The sequence below is a fragment of the Canis aureus genome, chromosome 10, assembly GCF_053574225.1.
Source record: "Canis aureus isolate CA01 chromosome 10, VMU_Caureus_v.1.0, whole genome shotgun sequence".
Taxonomy (NCBI): Eukaryota; Metazoa; Chordata; class Mammalia; order Carnivora; family Canidae; genus Canis; species Canis aureus.
The window spans coordinates 34,988,139-35,005,461 of NC_135620.1; the positions used below are offsets into that span (position 1 = coordinate 34,988,139).

The window sequence follows — 17,323 nt, forward strand, 5'->3', positions numbered from 1 at the left end:
TAGCACCACCTTGGGCCCAGGGCCTGATCCTGGAGTCCCGGGATGGAGTCCCACGTCGGGCTCCCTGCATGGAGCCTGCTTCTCCCTCTGCCTGTGTCTCTGCCTCTCTCTGTGTGTCTCTTATGAATAAATAAATAAAATCTTAAGGAAAAAAAAAAAAAGCAGGAAGGGGGGATTTGAGGAGGAATTGAGCAAGCATTCCAATTGAGGAGACTAACAGGGAACACACCCACGGCTGGGCACGGACCAGAGCACTGTCATGCGACAGGGCGGGGACGTGAACGAATGCAGCTGTGGCTCGTTTGGGCGCTGATGGGAAACGGTTGCACTCGTGTCGCACCACGCCGACAATGGGCACAGCCTGTTTTATCAGCTACAGATGTCTAACCGGGGAATTTTGTGAGACTTTGGCTCGTATTGATTTCCTAGGCTCCTCAGTGGACCTCGACAGATTGTTGGTTTATAAATATTTGTTGTATTCCAGGGAGCCTGAACAGTGTGTTGATGGCTCCCAGGGTGTGGGGGTGAACTTGAACATGAAGACTGCCAGAAAGCCTCCTTCCTCAATGCAGCATCCCTGCGAGGTCACCGATACAGCAGTGTCACAGAAATACTACGACAAACAGGAAAATATCTCAAAACTTAATAAGTTAATGTTCCTCTGCACACGGACACCTCAGACACAAATCATTTTCACAGTTTCCATGTATATAGTTCATTTTGCGGGCTTTTCTCAGAGAAGATAAGGAAGCCACTCAAGTCATTTTGTGCGATAGCCTAGCAAGATGAAGAGTTTTAAAATTGTACCTTATGCTTTTAAAAATAATTGTATGTACATAATCTGAAATCTTACATCTTTGAAGTCATTGGTAGAAATTCCATCTTCTCCTAATATTTGTTCATCACATTCACTCAACCTGAAGTTCACCTTTGGTTATGGATTAACTCCTAACCAGGAAATATTTTTATAATATGAATGCATACATTTGAAGACAATAGGCTCTTTCTTCCTTAAGGCTTGAGTCACTCATGACTGAATGCCTTTAATAATTCTAGAAACCTACAAATCTGAATTAGTCTTGGATCTTAAAGAAAGAATTAGCAAGGACCAGCCTCTTGGGTTAAAGACCCCAACTAAAAAAAAAAAAGTATAAAGAAAAGAAAAAGGAAATCTACTTCAAACCATAGTGAATGTGACCTCTGGTGGCCAAATGTAGCCCTGACTCCCAGTCCAGGGGCAAGAATCTCTATAGGAGCCACATCACTTAGAGCAAGAAGAGGGACAATCATGAGAGTTCTTGCAGCCTACCTCTCTGCTTTCACAGAACCACCATACTCTTGATGTTAGCAGCTGTTCCCATTTAACTGTAAGACCCAGAAGAAATTCCGCTTTGTGCTATGAGGATAGATTTCTTTGAAGTAATTTAGAAGTATCAGGAGGATGACACACCTAGAAGTCACCTAGGGAAGTTCTAGAACTTTCTCAGTTTCATATACCAATTTTGATTGGGACTTCCCCTGACATATCCGAGGCAAACAATCAGACCTATAGAAGACATCTGCATGCTTCATCTTGTAAAGTAGAATAGCCTTGTGTATTGGCATCCTTTTGGATTCAAGGTATATTATTTTGGTTCTTAAAAAGAAAAGCGGACCTCTTCCATACTCTTTTCTGTAGATCTCAATTTCTTCACCTTTGTACAATGGGGATAAAAATAATACCTGTGGTCCAGGGTTGCTACAGTGTAATGAAGGTTGGAGTTTGCATAATGATGTCTGGTACATCATAACGCACAAAGTAGGACCTGGGCACCTGGGTGGCTCAGTGGTTGGGTGTCTGCCTTCAGCTAGGGGGCGTGATCCCGGGTCTGGGAATCGAGTCCTACATCGGGCTCCCTGCATGGAGCCTGCTTCTCCCTCTGTCTGTGTCTCTGCCTCTCTCTCTGTGGCTCTCATGAATAAATAAAATCTTAAAAAAAAAAAGTAGGACCTACTAAAATAATGATGATTCCTTAATTTTTGCACATTTCTCTTCTTCCCACCCCACAACATTCACATACACATTCCCAAGTAAACGTGGATAAACTATTAATTTGGCCAGAAAGAATGTGTTTCTTAGCAGAGAACCTGACATTCAGTATGGTATTTCCAGGCAGCTGAGTTAGGGTCAGGGATGCAGTGGGAGTTTCACTGTCCCCTTTTGAGCCTGATGCACTTGGCAGGAAGTGAGTTATTTGATTATCACTGTTGCCATTGGCTAGCAGTTTTCAAAAGATCCTGAGATCAAGTGAGTTTACATTTTATTCTCCGCATTTAAAGTTATGGCCTACAGGAAGACAGAATCCAAATGAAATTTGAGTCTTTCAAAAATCTAAAATAACTGGCATGTCTTTCCTCTCTTTGCTTTCCCCACAGGTTAACCTCAGAGCCACAGATGTCAGGCTCATGCGCCAGTTGCTTGTTATCAATGAGAGCATTGAGTCCATCAAGTGGATGATTGAAGAGAAAGCCACCATTACCAGCCGAGGCAGCAGTCTCAGTGGCAGCCTGTGCAGTTTATTGGAGAGTCAGAGCACCTCCTTACGTGGCAGCTACAATAGCCTACATGATGGCAGTGATGGGCTGGATGGCATCTCCGTGGGGAGCTTTCTGGACACTTTGGCAGATGATGTCCCAGGCCATCAGACCCCATCGGACTTGGACCAATTCAGTGACAGCTCCATAATAGAGGACTCACAAGCCTTGCACAAGCACCCCAAATTGGATTCTGAATACTACTGCTTTGGCTAATGACCCAGTTTTTTGCATGGGATTGGTGTGCAATTAACTTGTATTTATCCTTCTCCGCTGCTATATTTTTGGTGTGATTTTTTTTTTTTTATATGACAACCTTTTCAAAAGAAGCTTATTTTGAAACTGCTTGATGATAATTCTGTTGCTCCTAATATTTCTCATCTGGACTGATTTATCTTTCTCTCTTACATCTTTTTATTTATTACAATGATTTTTCTCCCTTCTTTTACAGTGGCACAAATAAAGTAGGGGGGAAAAGAATAAGCAATAATTATGTTTTTGCTTTTGTTTTCAGAGCAAGGGGTCAGGGATTATAAAAAAAATCTTTGCTAAATTTTACAATAAACCAAAGTCTGATAACAGTTAATTTTGTGGTTTGTATTCTTAAATGATTCAAAGTTTTACTTTCTGGGAAGATGCTGAGGTTTATTATGGTTTGTATAGTAGGTTGAGCAAAATAGTTGCAACAAAGTTAGGCATTATTTCTGGGCAAAAATTTCCTGGTATAGTCAACAATGCTGCTGGTCACACACTTCCACATGACATTATTTGGAAGCCAAAGCTATATGCAATCTGCTCACTTTAACTTTAAGTTCATACTTTAGATCATGCTTTAGATTACACTTTTGTCATTAGTGATTCTAACTCAAATTATATAAGCTTAGTTGTATGATAATATATATGATTCTTACAAATTTCAAAGAATAATTGAGATTAGGTATATGAAGGTGCTTAGAAGTAAAGGTCTCCTACGTTGCATTTTGAGATTTTGTAATTTATATGTCGATGTTTACAATTCTGATATGATATATAAACATATAAATGCATATGTATGGATGATGGATGGATGAGAGTGGAAAGTAGAATCACCAGTCATTTATGAAGTCTATTATGATATCCTTTCATCCTGGACTAGATAAATAATCTCTTAGTTTTCTGAAATGACAGCTGAAAATATTTTTTAGAACATGTGAAAATATAACTAATGTGTAAACATTTTCATTTTGATGTGATATAATTAATCCTCCACATTTCCTTTACCTTGATGATTCCTAGTGAATGAATCTATTAAGATTTCAAACTGTTCTTTGTGAATGATATATGTTTCTGCACTAAACACTTTATAACATGAATCAGAAAAATCTTCCTATTTATAACTGAAAAATGTCTACACTCAAGAAATGGTTTCCCCAAAATTTCCTTTGTTAATATATACCTGTTACGCTCTTGTCAAATGTATTGTTTGTTTCCAGAGCATATGTTATTCAATTTCCAATTAAAATCTACAGGGTCTATATTTTACACTAGTCTTCTTTCATTAATTGCCTGCTTTAATCCTCATCACAACAATCTCATGATTAGAGGATTGTCTCCCTTATCTTTTTGAGGAAACTGAGGCACATGCAGTGTAGGTAGGTAGCTGGATCAAGTCTCCCCTCAAGTGTCAAAACTGGGATTTGAACTTGAGTCTGTCTTATCCATAACAATAACACTCAATAGCTCGCTTGGTACCTATTGAAGTTAATATAGATAAAAAAGCAAATGTAAGCCCATTACCAAAAAAAAAAAAAAAAAAAAAAAGACCAATGTTTTCCTTACAATGAGAACCCACATTTCCCAGTACTGAGCTTTCCAAGCCCTTTCCTGAGTTCACATGTCTAGAGTCAGTTTTGTGCCTAGAGGTGAAGTGGGGAGTCGGCCACTTGCCAACTGTCACTAATATATTTTCCCCTTTGTATTTACTTTTACTTTCAAGTTGGTAAAGGCTGGTTGGTTGGCTATTGTGTTTAGTTTTAATCTAGAATTAAACTGGCATTTTTTTAGCATAGATTGTTGACCACATTAAAATCTGAGGCTGCATTATGACCGACCAGAGAAAACATCCGTAGAACTAAGACTGATGAATTTCAAGCAGAGGATAATGAAATATGTTACCATATGTCTACAGCATGGCAAGGAGAACACCCTCAGTAAGAGGGAAGTGGGCAGACAGCAGGGTATAAGAGGCACCAAGGGAAAATTCTCACCGCATCAAAACCCTACATTTGCCTTGAACAAGCCAGATATTTGAACAATGATTTCTGTCCTCAGATCACAGTTGTAGGTTGTAAATTCAATGTGGCAAATTTCTTTCACACCCTCTCTTTCCTAATCATCTTCCCTTGCTATATGCCAATCCCTTGCCAACTATAACTGTCCCATCTGTAAGAAGGAAATGAAAAAACAAGAGAGTGTAATATGGGAGAAGCCTGTGGAATAGTTTTCACTTATATATTGTATTTTAAGGAATCTCTAATGAACATTGGAAGAATACTTGAGAATTTTTGGCTTTATGAGTTTCAATAGTTTATGTGCTTTATAGTTATTCCTATTTATCTTTTTTTCAAAATATATCAAATGCGAAGTCTATGATTAGGTGTTAGAGCCATATATAAGCTAATAATGTTTTGATAGTGATTTTACTAAGAGGAGAGGAATATACAGTTTAAAAAACACTAACCTGACCAACTTAGAAATCTTAATTAAACTTCAAAAAACTCCAATAATTATACTACCAGTTAGCCCCAAATCGCATAACATAAAGATTTAAGTACTTGTCAACATTTAGAAATAAAATAAGGATTTTCTGCTTTTGGGTAAATTATTAAGGCACTTGGAGCTCCATAAATATCTTCATCAGGCATTTGTATCCCCAATTCTATCAAAACACGATCACCTCCATCATGTCAAAAAAAATGGCTATTTTCAGGTCCTCCTTTCTTAAGTTTGTCTTCATTTGGCGTCCAGGACATTACTCTGTCTTGGATCCTTTTTTTTTTTTTTTTAATTTTTATTTATTTATGATAGTCACAGAGAGAGAGAGAGAGGCAGAGACACAGGCAGAGGGAGAAGCAGGCTCCATGCACCGGGAGCCCGACGTGGGATTCGATCCCGGGTCTCCAGGATCGCGCCCTGGGCCAAAGGCAGGCGCCAAACCGCTGCGCCACCCAGGGATCCCTCTGTCTTGGATCCTATCATTCTCCACTTGCCTGCTTGTTAGCACACTCTGTTGCTGGTTTCTCTTCACTTTTCTAACCTCCAATAAGAATACCCCTTTGCTCAACTCTGGTACCACTTCATTTCTAAAATGGCTCCCCTGGGGATTTCATCCAGTTCCACAGCTTTAAATTACATCCACGTGCTGATTCCCAAGAGTATATCTCCTGCCCCCATTTCTCCCGTGAACTCCAGTCTCCCCATGTTTATTTGGCCCCACGGCATTTTGACTTAATGTTTGATGAGCATCAATCAAAACAGATATAAAACTGAAAGTTTGTCCTTGTAGTCAAATCCAGTTCAGTAAATGGTGCCCCCACCCACCAGAATGCTCAGCCTAATCCAAGAAAGATAATTGCTTTCTTTCTCTCACACTGTACCCAATCCATCATGCAAATCATACAAGCCCCATCTTAAAAATGTGTCCAGAATAAGCTACAAATTCTTACCCCTACTACTGCTACCAGACTAATCGAGGTCACCATCATTTCTACCTGGGACTTTTCCAGTAGCCCTGTCATGTCTTCTTGCTTTGTCCATTAACCTTTCTAGAGTTAGTATTCAACATAGCAACCAGATTAGTCTTTCGAGATATAAGTCAGATATTTGCCAGTTTCTGTTCCAACACGATAATGTACCTCCACCTCCAAGTATAATTCAAATCTTTCCCCCAGGCTACAAAATCCCATGCATTCTGTCACCTATCTGCCTGACTCCATCTTTAAAAAAAAAAAAATTTTTTTTTTTAGATTTTATTTATTCATATTCATGAGAGAATACCCATCTCTCTCTGAGAGAAAGAGAGAGAGAGGCAGAGACACAGGCAGAGGGAGAAGCAGGCCACATGCAAGAAGCCCAATGTGGGACTCGATCCTGGGTCTCCAGGATCAGGCCCTGGGCCCAAGGTGGGCTCTCAACCGCTGAGCCACCTGGGGATCCTCCTGCCTGACTCCATCTTATACCATTCACTTCCTCTTTCATTGTAAGCCTCATTTGCATCCTTATTACTCCTTAAAAATCTCAAAATTCAGGCATGTTCCCAGCTCAGAATTTTGCACATATCATTTCATCTTTCTAAAATATTCTTCTCCCAAATACTCATAAGTCCTGATTCCCCAGTTCTTTTGGGTCTTTAGTCAAATGACACCCTGTCTGAGAGGACTACTTCCATAGCACATTCTGTCTCTATCCTGGTCTATTTTTCTTCATATCATCACCTAATATATATCTTTGGTGTGTACTTTCTGCTTCCCCACACTAGAATGTAAGGTCTATCAGAAGAAGAATTGTGTTTTGTTCACTGCCATATCTCCTAGCACCTAGAAGAGTGTCTGTCACACAGCTGATACCAAATACATTATACATTTTTCTTGATTAAGTCAATTATTAAACATTTGCTGATTGCCTTCTAGGTGCCAGGCAATGATTATGCTAGATTCTGATGATGCAGAAAGGAGGAAGGTATGAACTCTATTCCCAAGGAACTCATTTTTATAGTATGTTTCTTTGGTAGAAAAAGTAACGCTCCACCCTCTTAAAGATGTCCATGTCCTAATCCTTGAAACGTGTGAATGCCTTACATGGTAAAAGGGACTTTACAGATGTAATTTAGTTAAGCATCTCGAGATGGAAAAATGACCCTAGATTATCTGGGTGGACCCAATGTAATTACAAGAGTTCTTATAAGAGGGGCACCTGGGTGGTTCAGTGGTTGAGTGTCTGCCTTCAGCTCAGGGGGTGATCCCTGGGTCCTGGAATTGAGTCCTGCATCACACTCCCCACAGGGAGCCTGCTTCTCCCTCTGCCTCTCTCTGTGTCTCTCATGAATAGATAAAATCTTTAAAAAAGAAAAAGAGTGAGTTTTTATAAGAATGAGGCTCTAGTGTCAAAGGGAAAGGTATGTATATGTTATACTTCTAGCTGTGAGAATAGAAGAGCCATGAGAAAAGAAGTCTTGCACTTCTCAAAGCTGAAAAAGACAAAAGAATAGATAGCCCCTAGAGGTCCTTTGACATCTTAGCCAAGTAAGACCTTCTTTGAATGTCTGATCTCCAGAGTTGTAAGATAGTGATTAGTGTTTTATTTTTTATTTTTTTTAAATTTTTATTTATTTATGATAGTCACACATAGAGAGAGAGAGAGAGGCAGAGACACAGGCAGAGGGAGAAGCAGGCTCCATGCACCGGGAGCCCGACGTGGGATTCGATCCCGGGTCTCCAGGATCGCGCCCCAGGCCAAAGGCAGGCGCCAAACTGCTGCGCCACCCAGGGATCCCGTGATTAGTGTTTTAAGCCACCAAGTTTGCAATTATTTGTTAATGGAACAATAGGAAATTAATACAAACTTGGTAACTGGAAGTGGAATGGTGCCATAACAAATGTCTAAAAATGTGGAGGTGGCTTTGGAATTGAGTAAAAGATCCTGAGATCCTTTACTGGAGCATCGTGAGAAGCATGATACAAAAACGCCTAGACTGCTTTGAACAGACTGTTAGTAAAAAGATGGATTTTAATGATTCTTCTAAAGAATAAAGACTCAGAAAGAAGTCAGGAGCACAGTAGAGAACACCTATCTTGTCTTAGAGGATCCTTAAATCATCAGTAAGCTGACTAATGGTAGAAAGGATAATAAATGCACCGCTGGTAAGGGTTCAAAAAGAAATGAGAAACATATTATTGTAAACATGAAGAAAGAGAATTCTTGTTATATAGTTGCAGAAAGTTTAGTAGAACTGTGGCCTACAGTTATATGGAACGCAGAATTTGTAATTGTTGAACTTGGATTTTTCCGAGGAAACTCTCAAAGTGTTGAAAATGTGGCTTGGTTTCTTTTTGCTTCTTAAAATAAAATGCAAGGGAGATAAGGAAAGTGGAACAACTTAATCCAAAAGGAACCGGGACTTGATGAAATGGGAAATGCTCTGCTACCCAGATTGCAGAAGACTCTAAAACCACAAGATTCACTGTCAAGAGTGTCCTGGAAAGACAGCCAAGAATGTGACTGGACAACCATCTTCTAATGCTTAGAAGGGACAAAAGGTCAGCATATTCAGTCACAGATAGAGGTCTCTTTGAAGAGACTAAGCCTATGATTCATGGTTCCCTTCAACCATTTCAGTGGAAGCCAAAAATAGAGATAGAGTTATCTAAGGAAAGCCTTCGGAGGGGCTTCTTTTCTAATGGAGTGAATCCTTGTGACATGCATAGGAGACTCATAAGGTTTGTAGTGATTTTATGCCAGCAGAAACATGGGCAATTTGGACTGAAAAAGACAAAGAGGTCAAAATGATAAAAGGCTGTAGGGCCGCCAAAATTCCATAGACAAAAGACAGGCTGGTAAAACTATTCAACAGCAAATACATGCTAACCCCAAAATAAAAATGGGGGAATTACTCCAAGGGAGGAGATTCAACCTCAGAGGAACTGTCATTAGCCCAGAGGACAGAGCTGAAAGCTATAGGATTACTCCCAGGCCTTGAAACCTAATGTTGGTGTCTCAACTGTATTTTGAAATTTCTCGGAACTCTCACGCTTTTTCCTTCCCTTTTCTCTCTTTTTGAACTGAAATGTCTATTCCTGTTTGCTATGCCTGTCCCACCACTGTATTTTGGGAATAGATAACCTGTTTCTTGAGTTTCACAGGTTTCGACATGGAGAGGAACTGTGTCTCAGAGTGGATTATTTCCAAAAGCCTCACCCTTACCTGATTTAGATGAAGAAATGTGGGACTTTGGAGGTGATGAGATTTAAAGCAGATTTTTTGGACTTAGAGTTGATGCTGTATTGAGTCGAGATATTTGGGAATGTTGGATGAGGTAAACATAGTTTGCATATAAGATGGATATGCATTATGGGGTGCAATGCCCCCTCCCAAGGATAGTCATCCTGATCAAGGATACCTCTTGATCTTTAAAACTTGTCACATACCTTATGTTACCTCACTTAGACACCACCTCTGCTCTAATTATGTATTTTTGTTAATTACCAGAGAAGAAAGTAGTTACCTGTACAAGAAGTTCTGCGCTAAAGCATAAGAAAACAAGTACATTATGATTTGACCAACTGGCCACAATTTTCACAAATTGTGTCTTAAGACAATTCATGTGGGCCCGAACTCCAATTCCTTCTGACTTCATGAATAAACATGAAGAATGCTATAACCATGTCTGAGCTTCTAACAGCTAAAGTGATACGACCAGTGGCCTCCACTCTGAGAGGAAGCCCTGAAAGTCCTATCTTCCTGAGAAGTACACAAACACTTAGGAGGGGGAGTTGAATCACACTACATGGACTGATATGTCATGGGCTCTATATCTCCTCCCCAGTACATTGGATAAGTGGGCGATCAGCCATCTTTTAAAACTAGGTATTTCAATTTCCACAAGATGATAACTTTCGTTTGCTTATTTCTTTTTTTTAACTAAGTTTGGGACTTTTTTTTTAAGATTTTATTTATTTATTCATGAGAGACACAGAGAGAGAGGCACAGACACAGTCAGAGGGAGAAGCAGGCTCCATGCAGGGAGCCCGACATGGGACTTGATCCCAGGTCTTCAGGATCACACTCTGGGCTGAAGGCAGCACTAAACCATTGAGCCCCCTGAGCTCTCCCTTTTGCTTATTTCTTCAATGATTCTTATGGCTCATCCAGAGTTATCCAACATCTTGAAATGTTTACTATTTGATGGTCATTTGTTTGAGGAGCCTTTAAGTTTCATATACATTTTCTGTATTGTCGAAATGAATATTATAAAAGTTTTTATATGGGTGCCTGGTGGTTCAGTAAATTGAGCTTCTGACTCTTGATTTTATCTCAGGTCATGATATCTACCCCCCACCCCCCACAGCTCATGCACTCTCTCTTTTTAAAAAAAAAATCCTCCAACCCCCTCCCAAAAAAAACTACTTCTAGTTATTAGTTTCAACAAAATACATTTATAACTAGTAACATTGCCTTCTTTTCTCCCTATTTTAAATACCATCTGAACCACAGGCAAAAGAAATCTATAATTTTCTAAAATATTTTTAGTCATTTATATTGAAAAGACATATTTCTTGACCATATGGAGCTTATAATCTAAGGAGGAAAGACGATAATTATAATACAGTATGATAGTTGCTGAATAAGAAGCATAGTCTAATGTGGAAAGAGGTATTACTGAATTATGGTAAAATCACTGTATAAGTGCTGAAATAACTGACTCAATCTCTGGCTTCCCATCTTGTTCGTGCTTCCTCAAGACCTCTCTTAGGGTTGTTGTGTGTTTCCAAGTCAGTTGGAGATTAATATTCATATTTTAGAAATGCCCACCAAGGAATGCCAACTAGAATGAAGGGAAACTTATTTTGGCCTCCCATGGATCTATTAGCAATAACATAGTCTTTCTCCTTCCTGACACAGAAGTGGTGCTGCCACAAGATCTAATTAAAGGTTAGCTGTCAACTAGGTGCCTGCAAACCCTCTAAGCTGCATGTAAACCCTTTGATCTCACTATTATGCCCTTCTGTGTGTCCCCTTGCTCTGTCAAATCTGTGGACTCAGCTCTGGACTTTGAGGAGAATAACCACGCTGATGCCATGGATCACCTTCCACCTGATTCACATCTGTCTCCCCATCAGTAAGTTACCCTGAATAAAACTCTATAATTTTTTTTTGAAAATTTTATTTATTTAAGAGAAGAGAGCAGGGTGAGAGAGGCATGAGCAGGGATGGGGAGAAGGGCAAAAGAAGAGGGAGAAGCAAACTCCCCTCTGAGCAGAGAGCCAGAGTGGGGTTTGATCCCCAGGATGCCAGGATCATGACCTGAGCCAAAGGCAGATGTTTAACTAACCAAGGTGCCCAAGTGCCCTAAAACTCTGTAAATTGTAGGGAGTCCCCTGCTTTGTTTTTTGATCTCAACCCGCCTTCTCAGTTTGGAGGATATTTTATTGTGCCCCTCACTTTCTAACAATCAATAAACTATACCCTTGGGAAATATTAAAACCATATCTTAAGGGGGGTTATTTTAGGGGCACCTGGGTGGTGCAGTGGTTGATCTGCCTTTGGCTCAAGGAATGATCTTGGGTCCTGGGATTGAGTCCTACATCAACCTCCCCCCAGGGAGCCTGCTTCTCCTTCTACCTATGTCTCTGCTTCTCTGTCTTTCTCTGTCTCTTATGAATAAATAAAATCTTTTTAAAAATGGGGGGTTATTTTACTAATTAATTATTAAGATATATTCTTTAATAAGATCATCTTTGCATAAATCCTATCTCCATTAATTGGTGTTCTAATCAGGGACAATTTTCCAAGAGAGCTATTTAAGATAATGTTAATAAATTGATGACTTAGAATTTGTTAATAGAGTCCTTGCTAAGATAGCACTTGTTACTCATTCCAAAGGATAGATTTCTTGAACACTATCAATCAATATAAAGGCAAAAATGAATGAAAATACCTATTTCCTTGATTAATACCAGATTCTAAATACCAGAAATTGCGTTATGTGGAATTGAGAACACTATTCTGCTACAGGGATCTGATGACCTCGGGTATAGTGCAAACCCATGCTATTTTTATTCTAATAAATTTCAAAGTAAATTACTCAGGTTCATTCAAATAGTAATGGTCAAATTTTGATTCTAACTTAAGCCTTGCCACCTCCAAAACTTCTTACAGTATGCAGTTTATGGCACAAAAATATTATACTCAATTCAAAGTGTCTTTTCTTGGCCTGAGATGAACCAAGAGAAAATTTATCAGCATATAGTTGCATTTATAGCCAACATACTTTTGCAATGGTCCAATATCATGCTATCTAAGTCCAGTTTTGGAAAGCAGGAGAAGGATTTTTCTGGGTGAGTGTGTAGGTATAGTAGAGGTATGGTAGAAGGAGAGAAAAGGAAATAGACAGAGTGGGTTTTGCACAAGGTTTGAACTCCCTGCACGGCAAGATATCGTTTCTATTTGGATGTTATTGTCTAGAGCATCAATCTTACACTATTTCTTTGTAATCACTGTTATCATTGTCTAAATGTTTAGTACAGCATTCCCCTTAAACACACAAAATTCTTTCAAATCTTCTCACCTATCATTTTGGATTATTGTTGCATAGCATGCTTAACCTAAGGTCTGGTTGAGTCAACCCAGAGCCAGTGCTGGAATCATATCACATCTACCTGTATTTATGAGTGCTAGTTAAATTCCAAGCATTGCCCAAAGTTGGCATTCTTTCAAGTCATTAACATCATGCACGGGGCCTCTTTGTCCAATGTGGGAGGAAGAATTGCCAGAGCCTGCATTATTTCATTCTTTACTAATGAGGGATCATGTACCGCTAAACACTGCATTCTTGATGATTTTAGATTATTTTTAGAGTAATTTACTGCAATTATTTTTACATCAGCCAAATCCACCTATAAATCAAATATAGCTCTAGTTCTCAGTTCTGCATTTTTCCCTTTCATGCAAAAGAATATATGTGAAAAAGTCATAATATCGTTTACTCCTTTAGTGTTGATGCGTTCCAGCTTCTTGTCATTTTGCCTTCCCCTCAAAGCATTATCTTTGAATTCTTTGATGAAGATTCTTTACAAATTTATTAGCAATGCTTCACTTAAGCAATCAGAAAATTTTGTTCACCATGAAAAACGGACTGTGCTGGACCCAGAAGATCTAATTTTTTAAACTCAGAGATGATGTGGTATTAGGTTTTCAAGATCTGTTAAAGGACATGCAAATAAAAATGAGACATTCTTGGGCAACTTGTACTATATGATAGACAATGCAGCCAAGTTGTCTTTGTAAATTATGTTTCAGAAAATGATCTGATGGACACTTGCCACGAAGAGTAAACAGCTCCAGTTTTTTGATGCAAAACAAACAAAAATAATGAATTCCATCTAAAATATAAATAATGTAGTATAAAAAGGAAAAAGTAAGATATTGGAGGAGTGAAAAGTTATTAACCTATACTTAAGGGGTGGCATAAAGTGTAAAGCCACTGGTTTCAGAGTGTCTGTGTTCTGCCAATTAGTAGATGCATAAACTTAAAATCAGTAACTTTACTTCTTGGTGTCTGTTTTCTCATTTGTAAAATGGGTATAATGAAACTTGCCTCATAGAATTGTTGAAGAATTAACTAATATTTGGAAAGTTATTGAAATACTACCTAGTATGGGGAAATGCTTCATGAATAATGTAACTATCATTATAATGAATAAGTAAGGGAATCTGTTTTATATCTAAGAATCAAAAAATGAAGACTGGCTCATCACAATGCATATAATTTAAGTATACATACTGTTGAATGACCAGTCCAATAATCATTTCTAGCCAAATTCTCTATTGTCTACATCCTCTATAGAGGCTGCAGAAGTGAAAGAGTTACATTTGTAGCCACCCTTGTAGTTAGCCATGGCTAGGAAACAAAATTTGGGCCAATAAGCTGTAAGTAGAAATCAGACAAGGGTTTCTGGAAAACCTTTTGCTGACTCTGAGCTGTTTATATAAACCATTCTTGAACTCAGAATATTTTGAGCTTCTCACATCCTTATTTCCTATGACAGTTATAAAACTCTTGCAAGAAAAGACATTAAAAGTACAACTTGCATTTTAGGACTGTTAGCACACAGAGCCAGAAGTGAATTAAACAAACTAAACAGTTTTTTTTTCTTCTGTCCTCAGGGTCACCATAATATAGCTAATAAATCTGTGATTTTCTAAAGCAAAACAAGTTTTTGTCTTTACAGTACATGCTTGAGAATAATGGTTGAATCTTCAGAATAATGAGAAGAGGCTAAGTTCAGATTTTGTCTTCTCAAATTTAGTTTCTGAAAACTAGCATAGGTGAATAAAGAATTCTTCAGACATCAAGACTTTCTAAAATATTGTTAATTTGCGGTCTCAAAATTCACTTGGAGCTTTGTTTAAAGTTATGGGGGAGGGGATCCCTGGGTGGCTCAGTGCTTTAGCGCCTGCCTTCAGCCCAGGGCGTGATCCTGGAGATCCCGGCTCTCCCTGCATGGAGCCTACTTCTCCCTCTGCCTCTCTCTCTCTCTCTCTCTCTCTCTCTGTGTATGTGTGTGTGTGTCTATCATGAATAAAAAAATAAAAATCTTAAAAAAAATAAAATCATGGGGGAAAAGAATGTATAAATATGGCTCCTTCTGCTTTTGGGTCCCCTTAACAGATATAATACCAGATAAATGATGACTTACTTTGGTAGATTATTACAGACTGAAAAACAAAGCCAATATAAAAAAGAGATGATTTAAAAATGTATCTATACCTGACCTACTTTTCTTACTAAGTTTGTGAAATCATTGAGAACATAATAGGTGACAAAATGATATCTGGTGATATAATTTATAGTCACAGAGACCATTTAACATAGACATCATTTTAATTCAATAGAAGTTTACCAAATGATTTATCAAAAATCCATCATGACTCTACCGTCTTCCAAATTTTTGCTAGTTATGGAACTTTGGAACATTAAAATTCTTGTGGATTTTCACTGGCCGGATTCTAGGCTTAAATATTTGCCAGCAAAGCAAACTGTTGTTTAAAGAATATGTTTGCCAGCAGTTAGAATGAAAGACCTCATCAAATTGATGACTAAGGGCTTCCTCTTGAGTTAATGATAGCCACAATGCAAATATCCCCAAATTCCAAATAATGACAGGTCTATAAAAAGCACTGAAATCCCATGTAGTCCATTCTGAGATGGCCGACTAATTAGGAAATATAAAACCCTGAGTTTCTCAAAGAACTTGCAAAGTTAGACAAATTGGGCCTGCTGAATACTATTTTGGAAAAATGAAAATATCACCATAAAAAATTCTTTCTTTTTCTATTTGAGGTTACTATGTTTGATGAGTAACATATATGAACTCCACAGGTCTGAAAGCCTTAAGAATTCAATCGCAAGGTTTCGCTCAGGAATTTGGAAATGGAAAGCAAACAATATGTACTTTTCTCTACGAGATTATATCTTAAGAGTGCTACAGTGAAATCCAAATTATTAATTGCTGCTGTCATTGTGATTTGGTAACTGGGAATTACTGGGTTTGTTTTAAGTTAAACAATTCACTTTTAAATAAATACTGTGATCCATTCTTTCTTTTAGTGATGCAAATACTTCCACATTTTTGTAGAATCTTGTGTTCCTAATTACAAAAGTCTACCCTATTTAGTATTTACACGGCTTCATTTTGGACAAATAACTATAAAATATTTTTTATTTAAAACTTCCTTTCATCATAATTAGTCAGTAGTTCTGTATTCTAATATACTCCCTTTGAGAATCTTCCACTGCAGAATCACTTTATTTTAGCATTCAAACCTACAGCTTTATCTGCCCAATATTAGCTTCACAATTTAAGAGCATTCTTTCTTCTCAGTGGGAGGAACAAAAAGACTAAAAATGTCATGAAGATCTAAGGATGAACCAGATGATAAAATCTTCACTAAAGATTTTCTTACCAATAAAGTTCAATAATAAAGCGAATGATAAAAAGCTGCTGGAAATTATTCTCAACAGCCAAGGTCTAGAGGTCAGGGAGATAAAAAGAAAGAGACACATTAGAGAGCTAATCGATACAAAGCTTAAAGTATGCAAACTTTTGACAAAGAAAACCAATGAAAGAGGTTTGGGTTCAGATGGGTAAACTCTCATCCACATCCAAGACATTAAGCAGTCCTGAAGACCAGCAAAGGCATGTCTTATGAGTGAGTCAGCTAGATAACCGAGCCATGGAAAAGCAAACAAACCCCCTGTTCTCTCCTTGAACATGAATCTGCCTATTTCCAGAATATGCCTCGAGAATTTTATATTCATCTCTTTCTTTTTCTTCTCCATGTTCAAGACTGCCTTTCCCAAAAACAGTCCCTTCAACAAGTGGTGTTGGGAAAATTGGACAGCCATATGCAGAAAAATTAGATTGGACCATTTTCTTACAGTATTCACAAAAATAAACTCAAAATGGATGAAAGACCTAAATGTGAGACAGTGATCCATCAGATCTCTAGAGGAGAACACAGGCAGCACTTCTTAGACCTTGGTTGCAGCAACTTCTTGCTAGACACATCTCCAGAGGCAAGGGAAACAAAAGCAAAAATGAACTATTAGGATTTCATTGGGATAAAAAGCTTTTGCACAGCAAGGGAAACGATCAACAAAACTAAACGGGAACCTTGAGAATGGGAGAAGATATTTGCAAATGACACATCAGAAAAAGGGCTAGTATCTGAAATTTATAAAGAATTTATCAAACCCAACACCCCCAAAACAAAAAATCCAATCAAGAAATGGGCAGAAGACATAAACAGGCATTTCTCCAAAGAAGACATACAAATGGTTAACAGACACATGAAAAATGCTCAACATCACTCATCTTCAGGGTAATTCAAACCAAAACCACAAGAGATACTACCTCACACCAGTCATAATGGCTAAAATTAACAACTCAAGAAGCAAAAGAATTTGGCAAAGATGTGGAGAAATGGGAACCCT

General features: G+C 38.2%; 1 protein-coding gene and 1 long non-coding RNA gene across 3 annotated transcripts in view; one reads left to right on the plus strand and one right to left on the minus strand.

The window, feature by feature from the left end:
* The window catches only part of LURAP1L (leucine rich adaptor protein 1 like), a 48,567-nt gene extending 44,472 nt beyond the window's left edge, over positions 1-4,095 (plus strand). Inside the window, exon 2 of the mRNA XM_077911969.1 lies at positions 2,416-4,095. Within this exon, the coding sequence (XP_077768095.1) occupies positions 2,416-2,790 (375 nt within the window). The 3' untranslated portion in view covers positions 2,791-4,095. The remainder of the gene's footprint in view (positions 1-2,415) is intronic.
* LOC144321645 (uncharacterized) overlaps positions 1-17,323 on the minus strand; it is a 123,429-nt gene that overhangs the window by 82,484 nt on the left and 23,622 nt on the right. The gene's annotated exons all lie outside the window — the stretch shown is intronic.